Source organism: Diorhabda sublineata, chromosome 1 (assembly GCF_026230105.1).
Source record: "Diorhabda sublineata isolate icDioSubl1.1 chromosome 1, icDioSubl1.1, whole genome shotgun sequence".
NCBI classification, from domain to species: domain Eukaryota; kingdom Metazoa; phylum Arthropoda; class Insecta; order Coleoptera; family Chrysomelidae; genus Diorhabda; species Diorhabda sublineata.
Genome location: NC_079474.1, coordinates 38442259 through 38462766, shown reverse-complemented (window position 1 = coordinate 38462766; position 20508 = coordinate 38442259). Strand labels below are relative to the sequence as shown.

Here is a 20508-nt window from a genome sequence, read left to right as displayed (position 1 = left end):
AATTGCAAGTCCAAAAAGAAAGTACGTTGCCATCAGGTCCGTACCTGACCTGACCTAGAGATGCTTGAAAAAATACCATTTTATTCAAAAGTACACAATCTGTACAGTATACGTTTCAAGTTTGAAGACGCCACGTTCTTTAGTATTTATTTGGCAGCTATCAATATTGAACGTTTTCAGTGAAATTGTAAAAATGGAAAAAATTGATCACGTTTTAGCCCATCCAAAATAAAAGCTGAACTAGATTTTATTCCAGTTGAGATTGCTTCTTCGTTATCAACAGTAAAATATTGAAGAGGATCCACAAAGCGGTACATACAGACGTAGTAGGCATTTCAAAAAGTACGGTACATCGCATATTAACTGAAAATTTGGACATGAGAAAGCTCTGAGTAAGATGGGTGCCGCGTTTGCTCACAATGCAACGAAAACAGCATAGTGAAGATAACCATGAATGAAACATTGGACTGAAAAAAGAGGACAGGCTACAAAGAAAGTGAAGACCATTCCCTCTTCAGGTAAATTCATGGTGTCGGTTATTTTTGATTGCGCGTTGGATAATTTTCATTGAAAAAGGAGAAACTATGCAACGTTTGAGCGAATAAATCATGCAAAAACGGCCGCATTTGGCTAAGAAGAAAGTATTGTTCCATCAAGACAATGCACCAGCTCATAAATCCGTTATTGCAATGGTCAAAATTAATGATTTTAAGTTTGAATTGCTATCTTATGCATTCTATTTGCCATATTTAGCCACCTCGGGTTATTTTCTGTTTCCAGATTTGAAAAAATGTTTCAGTGATCAAAGACTTTCCAACCATGAAGAGGTGATGTCGACACTTAATGGATTTAGAGTAGCTTGACGATTCTCATTATAAAAAAGTATCGAACTTATCGAACATCGCTGGAAAAGAACATGGAGCTAGAAGGACGTTACGTTTTTCAAAATCGAACATTTGTAAATAATCCTCGTATTTTTATGAATCATCGAATAAATGGTATCCATTTATGATTATATTTATTACTATATCAATTGATATCTAGCAATATAGAATTAATAAAATTTATCTTTCATCTATTGGGGAAACTGGATGTGGTTGATCTATGGGTGGAACTGACTGCACTAGAGAAAAAAGTCAATTTATTTTGTCTCCAAACTGTGGTGGTCATTGTTTTGGTGATTTTTGAATAAAAACCTAAAGAATGAAAACGATGAATCACATTTTTTCAAATTAGTATTAAGAATTCATTCACTTTACAAAATTGAACAGCATCTTTTTTTATAAGTTAGAAATACGAGGCATATCTAGAAAGTTAGTTCACCCATTAAACAAAAAACTTTATGCATTATATTGATTGGCAACAGATAAGTACAGTAATGTTTCAATGTTTTACCTACTTTCTAACATAGCCATCGTATAAATGTTTTGCACTTTGACCTTCATTATGAAGTGAGCTATTTTTATAGATGTAAATAGAAATTCTCAAATTAAGGTAAATTATCGTCAGAATTAAAAACAAAGTAAAAATAACTTTTTCTTGTTTTCCTTCTATGAGATTTTGCATACTTTAAACTTAATAAACTGAGAAGTTATTTAAAGTGAATTAATTTAATACGACCGCTTAGCTCTCCGTAAAGAACTCGTTCGGATTTAGTATGAACTGAATACAAATGAATTGATAAATTTTTTATTTGGGTCAAAATGTTAGGTAAACACGAACATGCGATCACTCATCCTCAAATCATGATCGAATAAACGTTTTCATTAGAAAATTTCGATTTCATGTCAATTATTTAAAATTATGTTCCGAGCTAGAAGCACGGAATTCATAACGAAAATTCCAATAGAGGCACCTCGTGGTACTGCGTCCCATTTTACAAATAGATAATAATGAAAGTTTCGTGATCAAACCTCTCCACTTTTTTTTGATAATCATCTCGATTACTGACATCAACATTTTTTTATAAATACAAATTTACCAAAATGATTAGATCCTACTTTGCATATAATTTAGCGGAGACTATTATTTCAAAAAAGTATTCGTATTTGTGATAAGCAAATTTTGTAATCTTTTAGTGGTTTCTGAAAAACAAATGTAGTCTTTTATTTTCATTTCCTTAAATACAGTGAAGAATATTTTTTTCACTTAATTATCAAATCCTAAGGAGTATAAAATCTGATGAATTTGGATGAACTGTCAACATTCAATATCCTATACTGGAAGTGGATTATTCCAATTCTATTAATTAACACTATGAATTAATCTATACCTGGAAAAGTGTTTTTTCAACTCATTAATTAATATAATAATAAAATGTGAACAATTTGGTAGGTAACTCACCCAAAGATTTATTTAACCAATCGGCTAAATCCTCTTTTAGCGGATCTAACTGTTTAGCTTGAATACTTTTTATTTCATCATCGTTATCATCATCGTCTGGTGTTCTATAAAATCCTTGAGATGTTACGGAAATCGGCCCCCAGCTGTTTCTGTTACGAGAAAAGCTCATTCTAGATGCCATTTCTAGAAAATAAAAGTATTTATTAATCGTTATATATAGTCTGATCACTTTGTCATGACCTATTCATAATTGAAAACAATTTGTTGTGTATGAATATTAAAAACTGAGTCTAAACCTATTAAAAAATTAAAAAAAAACTAAATTTGAGAGAATTGGTAACAAAATTTAGGTATCGTGATACCTAAATTCAGAAATTGAACAATCTTTCTTAATAGGGACTATTTTTTATTAAGTGTTGATCGGGGGCCCCCAAGAACCTACAAAATGTTACATCATAGCGTACTCAAGAGCACTTCCAATCATTTAAATAGGTTTGAAAGGATTTCCTTCCTATGTAGTCCTGATCTTGTAGATGTGATTTTCACTTTGAAGAACTAGCTAGCATCAACTAGCGCTTTGATGACAACGAGGAGCTGCGTGTTATTCTGCCGTATTAAGAGGTGTCTTATTATTATTATATTATGATAGAATTCTATGTAGATTCTAAATCTAGTAAATCGAAAAAAAAAAAATTCCCACAACCCGTGTTCTTTAGCGACACTTTGATTTCTTACCAGGGTTTCTAAGTATACCAACTAGTCAAATTTCCCTACTTTTGTTGTGCGGATGGGTAAGCATAAGACACAAGACATAACGGTGTCTTTAAAACTCACCCCGCTATAAATGTTTGTGTTCTTAACCCTTTGCGATAATTATTTCAAGTTTCAAGTGAGAATATATAAACAATGACACGTTATGATGTTTGTCTTATTGCGTATGTTATGGTTATATTTATAAGAGTTATTGAAATAATTATTTTATTTAAAAAAATTTCAACAAAAAATGTTATTACCTTTTCACTCCTGCTTGAACGATGTTTTTGAGTACGATTACTATAATTTTAATAAAAATTGGGTATGAATACAAATTTCACAACTTTCAGTCAGTGATCATTATAGTTTTGCAATAACTTTTTGTTTATAGATAAATATTCTATTCGCACTAATTAAACAAGTTCTTATCATTTTCTTCTATAAATATTTTTGATATGTGGTATAGGATATTTTCAAATAATTAACTTTTATTCAAGCCACAGCTCTTGTTGTTTGCCACGGTCAACTAATATTAAACTTGGTCAAAAAATACCGATAATCTCCAATGAAGAAAATTATTTTGAGTTTTTAAATATCGCGAAATGAAAATGTTATATCTATGAGGTGTGTCTAAAAAGTCGCCCGATGCTACTTGTACTCGCTAGGACATGACGATCCAGAGACATGTTAAGGAGCACCACTCGGCAGGAAGCTTTATAGCTGTTAAGGGAAAACCCCTTAATAGGCAATTGCAGTCAGTATTTACTGATGTTTATGTCGTTTTTTACCATTAAGGTGCCTTTCATTTTAGAATAAGTCGACCAAAGTGTTGAAGACTTCCACATTTTGGATTTAGTTTCAAAGTAAGCTAGTAAAACTCTTTCTGTGAAGCTTTTTATCCTTTTTGTTTACGTCACTCCATAAAAAAATTATATTCCATTAAATACCGTTCCCTAGATTTCTCAGGGAGAAAATTCATAGTCACTGCAGTGGCCGTTTCAACTACATCTTCTGGTGTGCAGTTGAAACTTTCTTCACTATTACTCTCCATTACTAATAATAATACTACAATCCTTTTAATTAGACACAAAACGGATTTTCTTGAATGAATATCAAGAAATAAAAGTGTGACAGTTAATCGAAGAAACGAATTGACATGAGAAAGAAAGCGTTTACAGCACACTATTTTGAAAAAACAATTTTATAATTGCGTTCCAAAAGTTACACGTTACGACACTTTTTTTTAACGCAAAAGTGTGAAAAAATGAGCCGCTACGGTACGTTTTTCACTCTTTTTGACTGACTCAGAAATTACATTCTTTTCGAATGCAAATGAATGAAAAAAAAAAAACGTGAATATCATAACGGACGTAGAAAAAATATAATATATACTAATGATATTCCAGTCTTAGACGCGGATCATTGAAAGTGAATGACATAAAAGCATTCAAATACACCCCTGAAGGAACAATATATTACAAGACTAACTTCAATCTATAGAAAATTTTCTCCTGGCTGCCCGAAAGAACAAAAATTTTGAACTTTTTATGGTAGAGATTACCTTCAGTGACTTATATACAGAGCAACCTGCCATATCTTTAGAAAAGTATGAACATCTTATTGTCTTAACTGAAGTGCTTGACAGTGATTTTCGCTCCTTTTATAAAAATTTAAATTGTGAAAAAGCCAGAAAGAAAATCAACCCTAACGCTAAAGAATCTGAAGCGAATTTTTAAATTCAAATTAATTTTTATTGAACTCACATACCTACTGTTTTATAATAGTTGTAGAACCATTTCGTTCTTTTAAAGAATGATTTTATTATTCCCTAAAATATCTGAAGTAATAAAGATCAAACCCCAATACTTAGCTGCAATACCTCGTAAGTTTCTCAAAAATGTCTCAAGATAAAAACAATTCCTCGTATGTGCATTTTTTGCATAAAAAATAGTTTTAACAAAATAATAATACCATCTCTTAATCTATTATCAATTGATAATATATACTGACATCTGAGAGTGCATTGGGAAATTGGATTGAGCTTTAAAAATAGTTTTTAATAATTTTCTAGACATGCAGTAACCCGAAGTTACGAGGTGTTGATTCTAGGCCACCGATATATTGCTTTGTCCATGGAAAGCAACAAATAAATTGTCTGCAACAATATAATTAAATCAAAACACACTTGCGATTCCTAGGACGTTGCTTAAAATAAGGAGGTGCAATAATTTTTTTCAAATACATTTTATATTTTGTTTACGTAAGTCAAATGTTTATTTACATTGAAAGTGTTTTTCTTCAATATAAACTAATGTATATCACCGGAATGTGCACTCGTTTCGTGGAAACTTTTTTTAAATACCAAAATATTGAATAATTATTTAGTTAAGTACAACGTTGACATTGAAAAGTCGTATCAAGTTAAAAAAAGCATTTAATTATTCTAACCACCTACGACGTTTATAGGTACTGAAAAGAACACACCCGATTTCTTAGAAGTCATAAGCCACCGTACAAAATACCGTAAGTCAACTTTTTTCAATGCAGGTCTGCTTACGGCCTTATTATAGTAAATACATTTACTTGATGCATTCGAGTCACGAGTTCCGATTTTTTATAAGTAGGTAAACCGCTTACAATGTCTGCGGACAGTATGTTCTAAAACTGTCGAGTCCGGATGATATATTAGGTGAGCAATCAGAATAATTGTAAGATTTCTGCTTAAATGAATGGAGTTGTTATACAAAAATTTTTTTACTACACTACTTCCTATAGAATATTAGTACTTTCATAAAGTAAAGAGCATTCATTTCAAGACAAGAAACGATTAAAATAAAACGTATTAATTCAATAGTTTAATTCAGTTATTAGTCCAGGAATTACCATCCAAAAACTGAGAAATTATTCTACGAGTGTCTCCAAAGAGTTCCTATGAACATAAGAAATGTTAATCAGTCTCTTTATTATTTCAATAGGATGAATAATACAAAAATTAACGTATTTTCATAATGAGCCTAACAAAGTAAACAGGAAATAAGTCAGATATATTATCATAGAAACAATCTAATTGAAGTGACATTATATGTATGTATGTATGTGGATATTGGGGTATCATATACACTGCGACCCAAAGGATCTATTGTGTCCCCATTTCTTGCTGCGGTGCTGGGGAACCCAGGGTTTACAGCTGATCTGTTAATCCCATTCCTTTTGAAAAGTCTAGAATGTGGGATGGCTGTACTTGCCAGAAATATTTGTTTTCTATTTCATACCATTCCAGGTTTAATGCTCTGGAGTTCAGTATTCCCTCACACTTTGGGAGAATGTGGCTAGAGGTTTCGTCCTATGTGCAATAAAATTTGCACGCCGCATTATCTACTAGCTTGCGTCTTCAGATGTCTTCAGATGAGGAGACAGTGCCTCGATAGGACTCTTATTAGTATTTATAGATTCTTCTTACTTAAGTTGATACATTTAGCAGATCTTCTCAGGTTATAGTTTCCCGGGAGAGTTTTTGCCTATATCAGCTCTTGTAGGTTGCCCCAATAATTGGTTTTGCTCCTATCTACGTTTTTTTTCAGTGTAAATGATACCACAGAAGGACCCAGGTCCCATGTAGGGCTTGTCTGCCCCTGCTTTAGCGAGCTTATCAGCTACTCCATTTCCCTTCACTCCAGGGTGTCCCGAAATTCATTGTAGGGTAAATTTATTTTCTTGCCTAGCTCGTTTAATTTTTCAAGGCAATCTCAAACGAGTTTAGATTTTAAGATATTGGAGCTTAAACCTCTAATCGCTGCTTTGTTATCGGACAGGTTGATGATCTCCTGTTGCAATAGTTCATCTCTAGATTTAACTGAACACAGTTTTCAATTGCATACATTTCTGCTTGGAAAATGCTTGGTGTGTTGTTATCGCCTTTAGAGTGTTTAATATTCTAGTTTTGTCTGCTGTTTTAGATCCGTCCGTATACCATTTAAAGGCATTTCTATTCATTTCTTGTATGGTGTCATTATCTCACCTATTTCTACAGCTTAGTATTGAGGTAATTTTTTCTCAAACTTGAATTTTTTCGATGCATTATCCTGAAGCATGTCCTAGGTTTGGTCATGGAAGGTTTTTTAATGGTGATTCCGTCCCTAAACATTTAAAGTGATGTTTTCTCTACCACACTATCTTTTCTAGTGCAGCTCTTAGGCATGATTTGATGGCCCCGGTTGCACATAAGGAAGCCAGCCTTTGTACCTTTGTTCTGGTAATGATTCAAAGTATCCATTTAGTCCATTCTGTTGATATGGAATCTCAATATCCTAATAATTATATCTAATAGTTCAATTACAAAATCCATTGAAAAAGTCGATTCCCACATGCGATTTTCTTCTTTCCGAATGTGATTTATGTCGTGACTCCATGTGAAAAATTCATCTATTACATCCCATAGTAAACGCTCCACGCCTGCTATTAATGTTGCATTATGGCGCATTTTATATCTTAAAAAAGTGTAGGTTATTTCTCTCATTCTAGTGCTCATCGGATGATTTAGTTTATCTTTTGATCTGGTTTTAAGTGGATATCGAATGGTTTTAGTCCGATTAAACGGATGATAGTCGCTCTTTTCCCCAAATTATTCGCTTTCTAGATCCTTTTCATGCCCCAGGCTAGAAGAACTTTGTTTTCTTTGCTGACTTCATTTATTATTTCTAGTAACTCCATGACCTCCATTTCTCCTTGGAGCGGACCAAATGAAAATTGTGATGTGAAACATAATATTAAAAAAGAAATTAAGCGTGTTTTTATAGCTGTAGCTTGGTAATTTTCGATGTGTTAATAAACATTGTCTAATGAAGAATTAGTATTTTTTATTATTTGGAGCATGTCCATCTAGTGCGCGTTTCTCCTTCAAGCGTCAAATAATTGCGGTTTTTATTTAGTTAATCGAAGTAAATGTACGTCCAGGGTATGAATCAGCAAGGCTGACTTAAGGAAGTTTGCGCTCATTACATTCATTATAAAGAAGTAAAAAGTTTCATATTTCTGAATTTCATCGTTTATTTATATATATTTTCTTTTTAATTTATTTAATACTGAATGTTTTTTTTTTTAAAAATATGAATTGTCGCATGACGATTTATATTATGTTTAAAAGCATGGGGGACGTGATGGATTTAGATCTGCGATCAGAGACAAAGAAGATAGGGGTAGAATTTTATTGATGGATATGTGGAAAATGCCGAATTACAGAGAAGTGAGAACAAATCTCAATTTTTCAGGAGACTAAAAAACAAGTTGCAGATGTATATAATGTTTAATTGAAATCGGTGTAAGTGACAGAATATAAATGTTTATTGAGAGAATGTAGAGTATGTACTTAGATAACCTTCATTTTCCAAGACTTAGAATTCAATCACCCGAATTTCAACGCTTACGTGTATATGCCTTATCGTTTTCTTCAAGTCGTTGTTTTCGAGCAGCCTTTCTCAAACTTATTCAACTGCGATCGGGGACGAGATTTTAAATTCTTTCGCGACTCACCATAGAAAAAAACATTTATTTACAAAACTATTTTTTTTGATAAAAATAAAAATTTTAGCTATTTGTTTTATCTTACAAAAAAATTACAAAATTAATACAGGGTGCGGCAGCATAACTTCCTTTTTTCAAAAGTTAATAAAACTTATTGTATGAATCAGAAAATTTTTATTCGTTTTTTATAATACAGGCACATACATAAAGTTTTGTTTTACTGAGTTTTGAAGATCAAATCAGTTAGGTGACGTCCCCCATTCTCCATACACTGAGTAAACCGATTTCTGGCGTTTGTCATGACTCTTGCCAGCATAGCAGGCGTTATGTTGGCAATTTCTTCCTGGATGTTCGTCTTCAAATCTTGTAGGGTCCTTGGACGGTTCACATACACACGGGATTTCAAAAAACCCCATAGGAAATAATCACAAGGGGTCAAATCGGGAGAGCGGGCTGGCCACTCCAAATCGCCCCTAATTGAGATAAGGCGCTCTGGGAAGTGTTCCCTCAAAACAGCCATCGATGTTCTTGAAGTGTGTGCCGTTGCTCCGTCTTGTTGGAACCAAGTGTCCCCTAAGTCCAACTCATCTAGCCGTGGGAAAAAAAATTCCTGTAACATGTTTACATACCGGTGCGAATTCACTGTCACTGTGACTTCATTTTCCTCAAAGAACCAGGGACCAATAATTCCACGTGAGTAAATTGCACACCACACTGTGACTTTAGGTGAATGCAAAGGCCGTTGATGCAATTGTCGAGGATTGGTATCAGCCCAGTAGCGCATGTTTTGTTTGTTTACGGATCCACACAAATGAAAATGGGCTTCATCACTAAAAAAAACAATAGCGTCCTCAGGAACGACTTCCAGAAAAACCTCACACGCGTTCCTCCGAGAATTGAAGTCACGATCAGAAAGTTCCTGCACAATTGCCATCTTGTATGGATGAAAATGAAGATCATCATGAAGTATTCTCCTCACAGAACGATCGGAAAGTCCAAGGGCAGACGCATGTTTGCGCGCAGAACGCCGTGGTGATCGCAACACTGAAGTTCTAACTAACTCAATGTTCTCCGGTGATCTAATGGGCCGAGGGACTCCAGTTCTTCGTCTTGTCACACTTGCAGTTTGTCTGAACGTAGTGACCCACGTAACAATTGATTTCCGGTCCGGGACAGGGGCCAAGGGGGCTAAATTAAAGCGATTCCGAAAGGCGCGCTGGGTTGCGATCACAGAACATCCGCTCGAAAAGTAAACCTCAACGGCAAACGCACGCTCCTCACTGTTCCAACGCATGATGGCGACTGAACTGTGCCGGGACAAAACTTTATAGTCCCCCCTCTCGAACGAGACCACTAGCACTCCGTTACGACATCTACCGACTAAATGGCGAACTTTTTAAAAAAGGAAGTTATGCTGCCGCACCCTGTATAAACAGGATATTTCGAATTTCATGCCTCAAAATTTCCTTTGACAAAATTTTCTCAACTTGTCCTTTTCCGAGATATCACCCTTAAAAAGTGGTGACTAAAATTAACTTTTGTTTTTTGTTCTAAAATTTCAGTTATAAACTTGAAATTATGTCGCAAAGGACTAACCATGGGTATTTTTTCAATATACATGTTACATACGGGGGTGAAATTAGCAGCCTTTACTTTATTTTATATGAAAAATTATTTTATTTGATAATATTTTATATTTTATCCCGAAAGCAATAACTCCAGAGGAAAAAAGTTAGCACCAAAATTTATAATTTTTCTAATAAATTGTGTGGAAAACAGTGAATATGTGAGATGAGATTCATACGATTCATAATAAATGCTGGACATAACCACCTCTAGTCCAAACTTGTCAAAAAGTTATTTGTTTGTATTCAATTTGCGATAGAGACATTTTTCGCCCCTCTTTGTATTACAGTTTTCTTATTTTAATTCATTAAAATAATATTACAAAGGTTTTTGACTTTCATTCCACCACTTACTGAAAAAACCATCCTCTTCATTTAAGATTTCAGGGTTTTGACCACCACCAAAAGAGGTTTAATGTAATTAGTTGCAAACCCGTTTACAAACTGTCCTCCTTGAAAATAAGTCATATTTATGAATTAAGAGGATGTTACTAGAAGTACCTGGCTTGACCTAGCGTTGGCGGTAGTTGCTTGAAAAATACCAGATTCTACTCTGGGTGAGACTGCACCTTCGTTATCAACGTGGGTCCATCACTTCACACCCGAAACAAAAGAACAATCAAAACAATGGACTGAAAAGGGAGAACCGGCTCCTAAGAAGGCAAAGACCATCTGCAGGCAAGGTCATGATGTTGATTTTTTGGGACGTTTGCAACGTTTGAGCGAAGAAATCAAGCAAAAACGGCTGCGTTTGGCTCAGAAGAAAGTATTGTTTCATAAAGAAAATGTAACAGCTCACATTACAATGGCCAAAATTGATGAATTATCGTTTTAATTGCTACCTCATACACCATTTAAACCAGAATTAGCCCGCTCGGATTATTTAATGTTCACAGGCTTGGAAAAATAGCTCAGTGCCAAAGATTTTTCATCAATGAGATCACGCTAAAAAATAAATATATTTTCTCCAATTTTTGTGTTTTATTTGGTGTATAAGACAGAGTTTTTCAATTGTATATAGAAATAATAATAGAGATACTTTTCAACAAATGTATAACCGTCGTAATACCCTTTACAAATGACCTATTTAACCTCAAAATGTACTAATCACGCATAACCCGGATACCTAAGATATTTGCAATTAAAATATCTTTGCGAAACACCGTGATTTACACAAACAATAACATCATCCTACACAGCTTTCAAAATTATTACATCAATACATAACACGCAAATGACAAATGATAAGCAATCGTCAAAAGAAGTTAATTTAAAATACTAATAAATAAATGAATCTGATTTTCTAATTATTATTCGCCTACAGATTGTTCTCGCGATAATTGCTCACATCACTTTTATGGAATCTTCACGTCTTTATATTCTAATTAGGACACCTACAATTAAAAAATTTATGTTGTATATTTGTTGTTGATATCATGGATGATTTTAAAACACAAACATCAAAAGGTGATGTTTTTATTTTACAAATGAACAGTTGATGGCCAGAAATGATTAACCTGATTGTGTCTATCGATTTTTACACTTTCAGTTTCTAAGAGTAAAATTGTACAAAATCAAATAACCGTATACAAAATTGAATATATAATAAGTACTATTAGATGCAATAATATTTTGAAAAAGGCGATACCTTGTATATTTTACTATTTTTGAGAAATTAAGAACTAGATGGCAAGCTCAGTATGTAGTTTTCCAAGTAGTAGGCTGTATATCAGATTTTTGTCATTGAGAAATAGTATATTATTCAATGAGGTGTAAAGTAGATCAAACTTCAAGCATCCAGCATTTTTGTAATTCATCAAATGTGTATGGAACATTACTGTAAGTTATACCACGAATGTTGCTCGAAGAGTAAAGGCAGACCACATAGTCACCATCTGCTGTATTCTTGAGAAGTGCTACAAAAGCAACATAAAAGTTCATCAGCCCTTCATAGACTAACGGAAGCTCACGAAAGCGTAAAAGGAAGCTATCTCTATGAAACGTTGAGTATACTTGGTATGCCAGACAAGCTAATAAGAGTGGTGGTAGTCGGCCCAACATCACGTTGATTCTCTTTCTTGTATTCTTTTCAACCTAAGATTCGAGAGAATATTTAGGAGGCTGCAGACGAACAATTAATACAGAAAGCCTATGCAGACGATGTTGACCTGCTAAACCGAAATAAAGCTTAGAGAGGACTTCCGGATACTCAATGAAGAATCCAATCAAGCAGAGCTCAGTTTGAACGAAGCCAAAACGAAGAGCTGAAAATAACGAGACTGAGCTGCAGATACAAGAGAGAATAAAAGCTGAAAACAAGGCGTATTACAGTGCCCAGAAGATGCTGAAATCCCGCCCACTCAGCAGGTGCATAAAAGAGAGGATCTGCCGCACAGTATTAAGGTCAGTTGTCATGTCTGATTCTAAAACCTGGGCAATGTCTGCTAGAGACTCAACTCGTTGGAGAGGAAAGTTCTTCAGTGCATCTATGACCCAATCCAAGACCAAGGAGAATGGTGCATCCACAGTAACGCCCTCTATGGAAATCCCAGCCTGGTAGCAGAGATCAAGAATGCGAAACCAAGATGTCTTGGTCACATCGAACAGATGCCTGGGGGTTAAGGAGTCAAACTTGAATGGTAGGACGACGTAAAATAGGACCTAAAAGAACTAGTCCGAAACTGGCGGAGAAATGTACAACATCAAAAAAAAATGGAGGACAGTTGTCCGTGAGACCAAAAGGTTCTTCAAGGACTGTAGCGCCGATTGATAATATATACTACGAGTGTAAAAATAAATAGTAAGATACAAGTACTGAATTTATTTTCATGGTCATTTATAAGTCGCATAAACGTTGTCTTTGTCTTAACTATAATGCATATATGTCGAGTTTACTCATGTGCTTCTGTAGACATTTGTCGAACAAGTTGTGTGGACATTTTTACTATTTTTTACTGCTATGTCATCTGATACTGCTAATTCTCCTAATGTATCCAACAAATTCGATGAATTTGCGTTATAGTCAACTCTTTTAAACGTAAGTATTTAATAACCTCGCGTTATTCGACATGATCTCTTTTGAATACTTCTACAGTAGGCACGTTTCAACATATTTCGATTGGTCAGTTTCTGGCGTGAGTCTAAAAAAAACCGATGAATTTACCTTCCTTTATCCTATTGCAATTCCATACAAATGAAATACTAAGACGGTCAGAAGAGATCGATTACTTTAATCTCTGATCCATATGGATTATTTAGTGAAATCACATTTTAATTCTATTTGTTTTACCACATCACATTTACATTAACTCACGCAATATTCACAAAGTACATAATTAAAAATCATCTGCTTTAATAAAAGCTTTCGCTTTCACCACTATCAGTATATAAATTACCAATTAATTAAACAATTCACACAATAAGCTAGTGAATGTAATTTCCTTAATCCGTTAAAAGAGCGGAAACTAAAAAGTATTCGAAAAGTAAACGAAGGGAGTTTCTCCTACAGTTCAGGAAATAAAATCACGAGATTCGTCGCTTTTTAATCACATTGTTTCAGGCTAGTAGAACACATTCTCACAGGTCTTGGACTAGTAGTTGTCCGGTCAATGACCATTTTCTCATGTATTTATCACTTACAGCACCAATTTTCATAAAAATATGGATTTAGGTTCTACTTACCCTCTATTTCAAAATCTACTCTGTGCCGAGGGTTGCTTTTTCGAGTACGTAAATCGATAAAACTTCATAGAAGAAAAGTTATTTAAAATGTGTCAATTATTTATGATATTTGCAGACCAAATACAAACGGAATTATTGCTTGCTAAAAGTTGGTTGGTATTTTCAAAAGGCCATAATAGAAAGTTTCTACGTACAATAACTAAAAACCAATGCATTGTTCATGGAAAACTAATAAATCCTTTTCTGATGTACTTCAATTTTAATTTTTTTATTAAATTATTAAAATATTAAAAATTATTAAATTATTTTTAATTAAATTAAGCGAATAATGTAGACTCGAATAACTAAACGAGTTATGGGGAAAAACCTAAAGTATTTTTGTAGAACTTGCATATAGTAAACTGATGAATACACATTTCGATAAAATTTTTGAATGATAATTATTTTAGAGGTGGTTTTTAGAGGTGAGAACTGTTTAATATATTAGAAATTGTTTATCGACGTTAATTCAAAGTTTTTACAAATAAGTGCACGCTCGAAAGTAGTATTTTATGAATTATTTCGCATGGTTTTAGTTTTCCCCCTAATTAATAGAAAATAACCCCCACCTCAAGGTCAATATTAAAGAAGAGGGTAGATAGAACCTGAATCTAAATTTTTATGCAAATCAGCTTAATGCTAACTGCTTACTAATCTGTTAATTTTTTAATGATATCTGTCATAAGGGGTGGGGGTGTTAAGAGCTCAAAGTAGTTGAGAAATCATAAATTATATTAAAAATTGTTAATTGACATTCATTTAACTGATATAAATATGATTTTATTTGATTAAATGCTCCAGTATAAGTTTTTAAATATTTTTTCGAATAGGGATGGTTGTTACTCGAAAAAAGAAAATAGAGATAAATAGAAACTAGATCCGAATTTTCATGAATAAAAATCGGTGCTGTATGGGATAAATACACAGTTTACACTTTTTTATCGTCATTGACTGGACAATATATCAATTCTGATCCTAAAATTGAGACTTCAAAAATAGAAAAGTGTTCATATGTCAAATTTAAATATTTTTCTTAAATTCCATCTTTGATATGATTCTACAATCTATTACCGGCGTTTCACACAAAGAGGAATTAAAAAATAGTACCTATATTTATTCAGATCACAACAATACCAAACAGTAATTGTTTGTGTGAAATTAAAAGGCGGTTCTAGTATTCAGCGTTAAGCATATCATTTACATGTGTTAAGGTTTTTATAGGAAATCAAGCGTCGAAGAAGTAGACCAGCGTAGTAAATTTAAAAACTAGGTTAGTTATTTTATGGTAACACAAATTTAAACTTATAATTTATCAGATCAAAATTTGAATAGTTTATAATCGTTTTATCTACAAGGTGTTTCTATATTCGACCAACAACGCTCTACCACACATAGATTTCAATAAATGATTCATTTTGATATAGGAATACGAACCCTTACGGGGGTTAGTTGCTGAGATATAGGTGGTTCAAAATTTTAAATCAAAATAAAAAATTTGCCATAAATCAAGAAGACCTTCAATTTTTTGTTTTCAAATTTGGTGACCAATATGCTCCTTAATAAAGTAATATTTTGACATAAACAAACAAACATAACAAGCGTGCCACTGGTTAAATTTTTCCAAAGTTTGTTTCATTAAGTAGCATATTGGTCACCAAATTTGAAGAAAAAAAATTGGAAAGCGTTATTGATTTATGGTAAATTTTTGATTTTGATTTAAAATTTTGAACACCCTATATCTCAGCAACTAGGCCCCGTAAGGATTCGAATTCCTATATCAAAATGAATCATTTCATTTTCATATTCATATTCATATTTTATGTTAATATTACCAATAGCATTAACCATCATTTTAGCAAATAATTCTAGATAATAGGAAAGTAACAGTTACTTTTTTACTAATATGAGAAATTACAGTTTATGTAGTGTCTATCACTATAATTTACTTAATTAAACTTACTGTATTAAACAATTACATTTTCGTCGATCGTGAAGATTTCTATACAGGATGGTATTTGAGGATGATAATCTCAGTACCTCACTTTATTCAATTTACTCTGTTAGTTTTCTATTTGTTTTTCTGTTTAGATAAAATTTTCTAATAAAATGTTTAATCTATTGACTTTAAATTTCGCGTAATTCCTCTCTTTTCAAGACAATACATGAACAAATTATGTAAGCCTCAATCAAATGGAGTGTCATACGGTGTGGAACAGCCAAATGGAATAAATTCGTTAATAAATAAAGGAGGACGTGGTGGACAAAACGCCTCAAATGGGCATTATTATACAGTGATAGTGTTCGGTATTATATATAACTTTATTTTAAATGCAACCCTCTGTATATTATTTATTTTCTGTTTTTTTAGAAAATTCCAACAATGTCCTACACAAATCCTCAACTGTTTCGGAAATATTAAGTGTATTCAGATTTAATACAAAAATTAACATCCAAGCTTTTTTCTTAACACGTCCCACATCTTATGTGAAATAGCTCCGATAGTTCAATAGTAAACGCAGTTCACAATTCTATGGTTGTTAGATAAAATTTCATCAGAGACGTGGATAAAAACTTTTATTTATTTTATTTTCACAATCTTTAGTTTTATATATAAAATGAGAAACGAAATTTTGGACCTCTATTGGTTTTTAAGAATCATTCAAATAATATATGATGATTATAGAATATAAATACAGAAACACAAAGGAAAGAACTATTACATTCTAATAATTAGCAAATACTAGCAAATAATTAAAAAAAACAGTACTGAGTTAAGCAACATTTATTACCATGAAAATTTTGCTCCAGTAGAAATCCAATAAATTCAATTAATTTGAAGTCATCTGTTTGAAGACAACCAATCAGTACAATATTATACTAAAAACAGATTCAATGTGCTGTTTTCACTTTATCATAAAGCCATTGAAACATCCTGATTCATTTCGATTTTAACGTTTCACATATTCATTATTTCAAAATGTAATTGAGATTTGGTTGTAATACTGACGAGAATATTAATGAAATCTTAGAATTAAACATACCAAAATATACCGTTTTCAATAAAAAATTTTTGAATGAAAAGCTTTTATAGGCCTTTAGATGGGGCTGTGAACATGAGAAGAAAGGATAGAGTTCGAGGAAGATACGATAAAAACCATACTTGACAAGTAAGCTGTTACAAGACAAATATTATAATGAAATGAAAGTTATTATTGACCCATTCAAAAGTGTAGTATTTCAACGAGCGCGAGTTGCCCGCGATTCTATAATATAAAAACTGCAATCAGATCACTATAAAATAAAACAAATTTCGACAGCATTAAGTAGAAATAACGAAAATGATAAATTCATGGAATTCAAATACTCCTGAAGGGCTGCGACAAAAATTCTAGGCTGAGGTAGTCTTAGCTTGCCGAGGTGGAGAAGCTGCTGCTTGGTTCACTGACTTTTTTTGTATTGAATCAAACAACGATAGTTCTGTAACAAATCGAGTTGATTATAACTCCGTATTCAGCAAGACTTGCCAAGGAGGTTCAAGATTGTGTACTGAAAGCAAATTTTTAATAGAAAACAACGGCAGCAACGTTTGTCCTGTCAGATTATTTAAAAAAATGATTTCAAAAAGAAGCTCAAATCAAAGAGGCTTGAAATCAACCGATGATTCCTAAGTATAAATCGTCACTGGAAATCTGAAAATGATCACTGGTGTAATAATGTGCCCATTAGAAAACATACGATTCAAAATATTGGACAAAATCGTTTGCCGAACCGATTGGCTTGAATACCAAGGAAAAAAAAATACTAATCACTCCAATAGATCGATTGGTTACTTGATTGGTCAAAAATGGTGTACACGTTCAATTTCGGCTCACAACAATGCCAACTCAATAAAATCCTACTTTAATATTGAGGAAAAATATAATCAAATTATTAACAGCATGCGTATGGGAAATACATCTTCACCAGTTGTAGAAATTAACACCTCTGGATTTTTACTTGATTTTTCTTTTATTCATTGCACCTTTGAAAAAATTGATTTGTGCTCTGTTTTTCTATAACTATAAAAAAAAATTCTATCTGATAAGTCCTGGAACATTCATAAATGCTCAAAAATTTCATAGAAACTTAACATAATTGATAATAATTATCAATGTCCTTGAATTATTACTACTGAATACTAACGTATAAAGTGATGAAGTTAGAGTATTGAAAAGTGGTTGTAAAACAAACAATTAAAGAGTAAATTAATATACTAAGTGGGTGTTTGATGTTTATAGTAAGTTCGGAATCAGTAGGATAAAATTTATTGAATATGTTTCATTATGTAACGTTTACCCCTTTAGGTATTGGGAAAGATTTTCGAAAATGTAAAAAAAAACAAATCACGTGAAACTATTTGAGACACATCAGATATTAACAGTTTAGGTGCATCCACTTATCTTTGATAATCAAGGTAAACGAAAGTGTCGGCTTGGATATGGAGGGAAGGGTAAAAAGAAAAATTTTTGAGAAATTTGTATCGAAACATTAAAAATAAAAGAGGCCATAACCAGAAGGCAACTTATGTTCTAAAAACAGAGTGGGGCATTTAATAAGGATTAAAAATAAATAGATTCCCACAGTATTTGGAAGAATTAGTGAATGACGGTGAAGAAGTAAGTGTAAATGAAAGTAAATCGGAGGAAGAAATTAGCGAAGAGGAAAGAAAATGTTCTGATAGAAATATGGAGGTGAACAATTGATTGAAAGAATATGGCTCTTGTTGATATAAGTGCAGCGTGAAGATAAGATCCCTGAAAATTAGAACACGGCATTGATTATACCAATTCATAAAAAATGTTCCAAAGAAGAATGCAATAACTATAGCACAATTGCACTTTTGGATGTAAAATTCAGAGTTCTGGCAAAAATACTTTGAAATGAGATTTTAAAGCAAGGAGATCGACAATATACCAAATTTACATTATGAAGCAACGACTACAGGCAGGTCTATAATAACCATTAAGAGAAAAAAATGTGAGGCAATGGACTATTTTCAGATAACTCGTTAAGACTAGTGGAAATAACGATATGAAAAACCGAGAGTGAAGTAGTTTCAATATTCAATTCAAGGTAGAGAAACGTCTTGTATTTGGGATTCACTATGACAAATAAAGGAGACGAAGAAATAGAAAAAAGAAAAGCAAATGGCAGTAAAGCAGCGGGAAACTTATCAAATAGAGCTAGAATAATAATGTACTAAACAATAAGACAGGTACCCACGCATGTGAAACCTGACTGAAGGTAAACAGTTTACCTTTCGTCTCTGAAGACGATAAATTGGTTATTGAAACGCGTATCAGACAATGTAATTGTGAGTGTTGGTGTAGTGGTAAAGTAAATAGTTTGTTCAATATTGAACAATTAGTTACAAATTTTTTATTTGAAGTGAATAATGAACTATTGGATAATGGAAAATTAATATGAGCGATGAAACAGAGAAAATTTCAGAGATAACTGAGGATATCGGGGCTAGAATGCATGATATCGTTGGCTGAGGTATTACCAATAAGTTTCTCAGTATACTTTTCATTTAAGACAATTGTGGAAATCGAGGATAAAATATCATGAATTGGGTTACGAATTACTTCCATATATTTTGACTTTTCTACATATTTTTATTCAAAATCTGTGTTTTGTTCAAATAGTTACGGACTTATTCACCCGCCCTCGTGTCACATATAATAAGAAATTGATGTTTAACACAAAAAGTTACAATATCTAACGTGACAATGAGAACAAAGAAAGTAGGTAAAATAAAGATTGTTTCACAGACATTAACAAATAAATGATATACTAATTTTGTTATCGTATTTCTGTTAATAAGTTTCAAAGTTTATTCATGTCAATTTTTACGTATAGATATTTTTTGATTATTTTATTCGTTGTTTATCTAATAGTTATCTGAAATCTGGAAGACCATTATGAATATAATTACCGATTGTGCTTTCAAAGTTTCACGTAAACTTAATCTGAAACATTCCATTTTGACTATTGATGGAGAATGTTTTAAAAATAGAAATAAATACATTTCAAAAAACTCATTGTGGTACAATGAATAAGTATTTTTCTTATAATTGTCGATTTATGCATGCTGTAAAGAATCTGCACAAAATTCCAACATTTGTCTTTCTATAGCTTTTACTAATATTCACTTACAATGATGTCTTTTGTTTTTTTGATTTTAAATTTAAACTCACTAATACTTTATACAATATGTAACATCATCAAAATTTTAAAATTTTTAACCACTAAGATTGTACCGATCAAAATAAATGGGAATCTGAGGGTGTGATCTTACCCTATTGATTAATTTTTTTTAAGGTTTGTTTTGCAAATAGCATTGTTGTGCTTCAGAATAATACCTTTTCTAGTGAAAATTGACGGATAATTTTCAATTAAATATTGTACCAATTGCTCACAATAAATTCTAGATTTACAGTTTGTTCAAGAACTACAAAATTAACAATTCCGCGAATATTTCACCAAACACAAAGAAGCGTCTTTG

At 32.5% G+C, this 20508-nt stretch overlaps 1 protein-coding gene across 2 annotated transcripts in view; it reads right to left on the bottom strand.

Annotated features, from left to right (window-relative positions):
• LOC130445964 (growth arrest-specific protein 2-like) overlaps window positions 1-20508 on the bottom strand; it is a 59754-nt gene that overhangs the window by 19230 nt on the left and 20016 nt on the right. The window contains exons 1-2 of one of the 2 annotated variants that reach the window (XM_056781914.1): window positions 3357-3627; window positions 2344-2526 (exon numbers count right to left, since the gene is read on the bottom strand). In XM_056781914.1, the coding sequence (XP_056637892.1) occupies window positions 2344-2524 (181 nt within the window). In that variant the 5' untranslated portion in view covers window positions 2525-2526; window positions 3357-3627. Of the gene's footprint in view, window positions 1-2343; window positions 2527-3356; window positions 3628-20508 lie in introns of those variants that run through there. The other variant, XM_056781906.1, reaches the window with a different exon arrangement.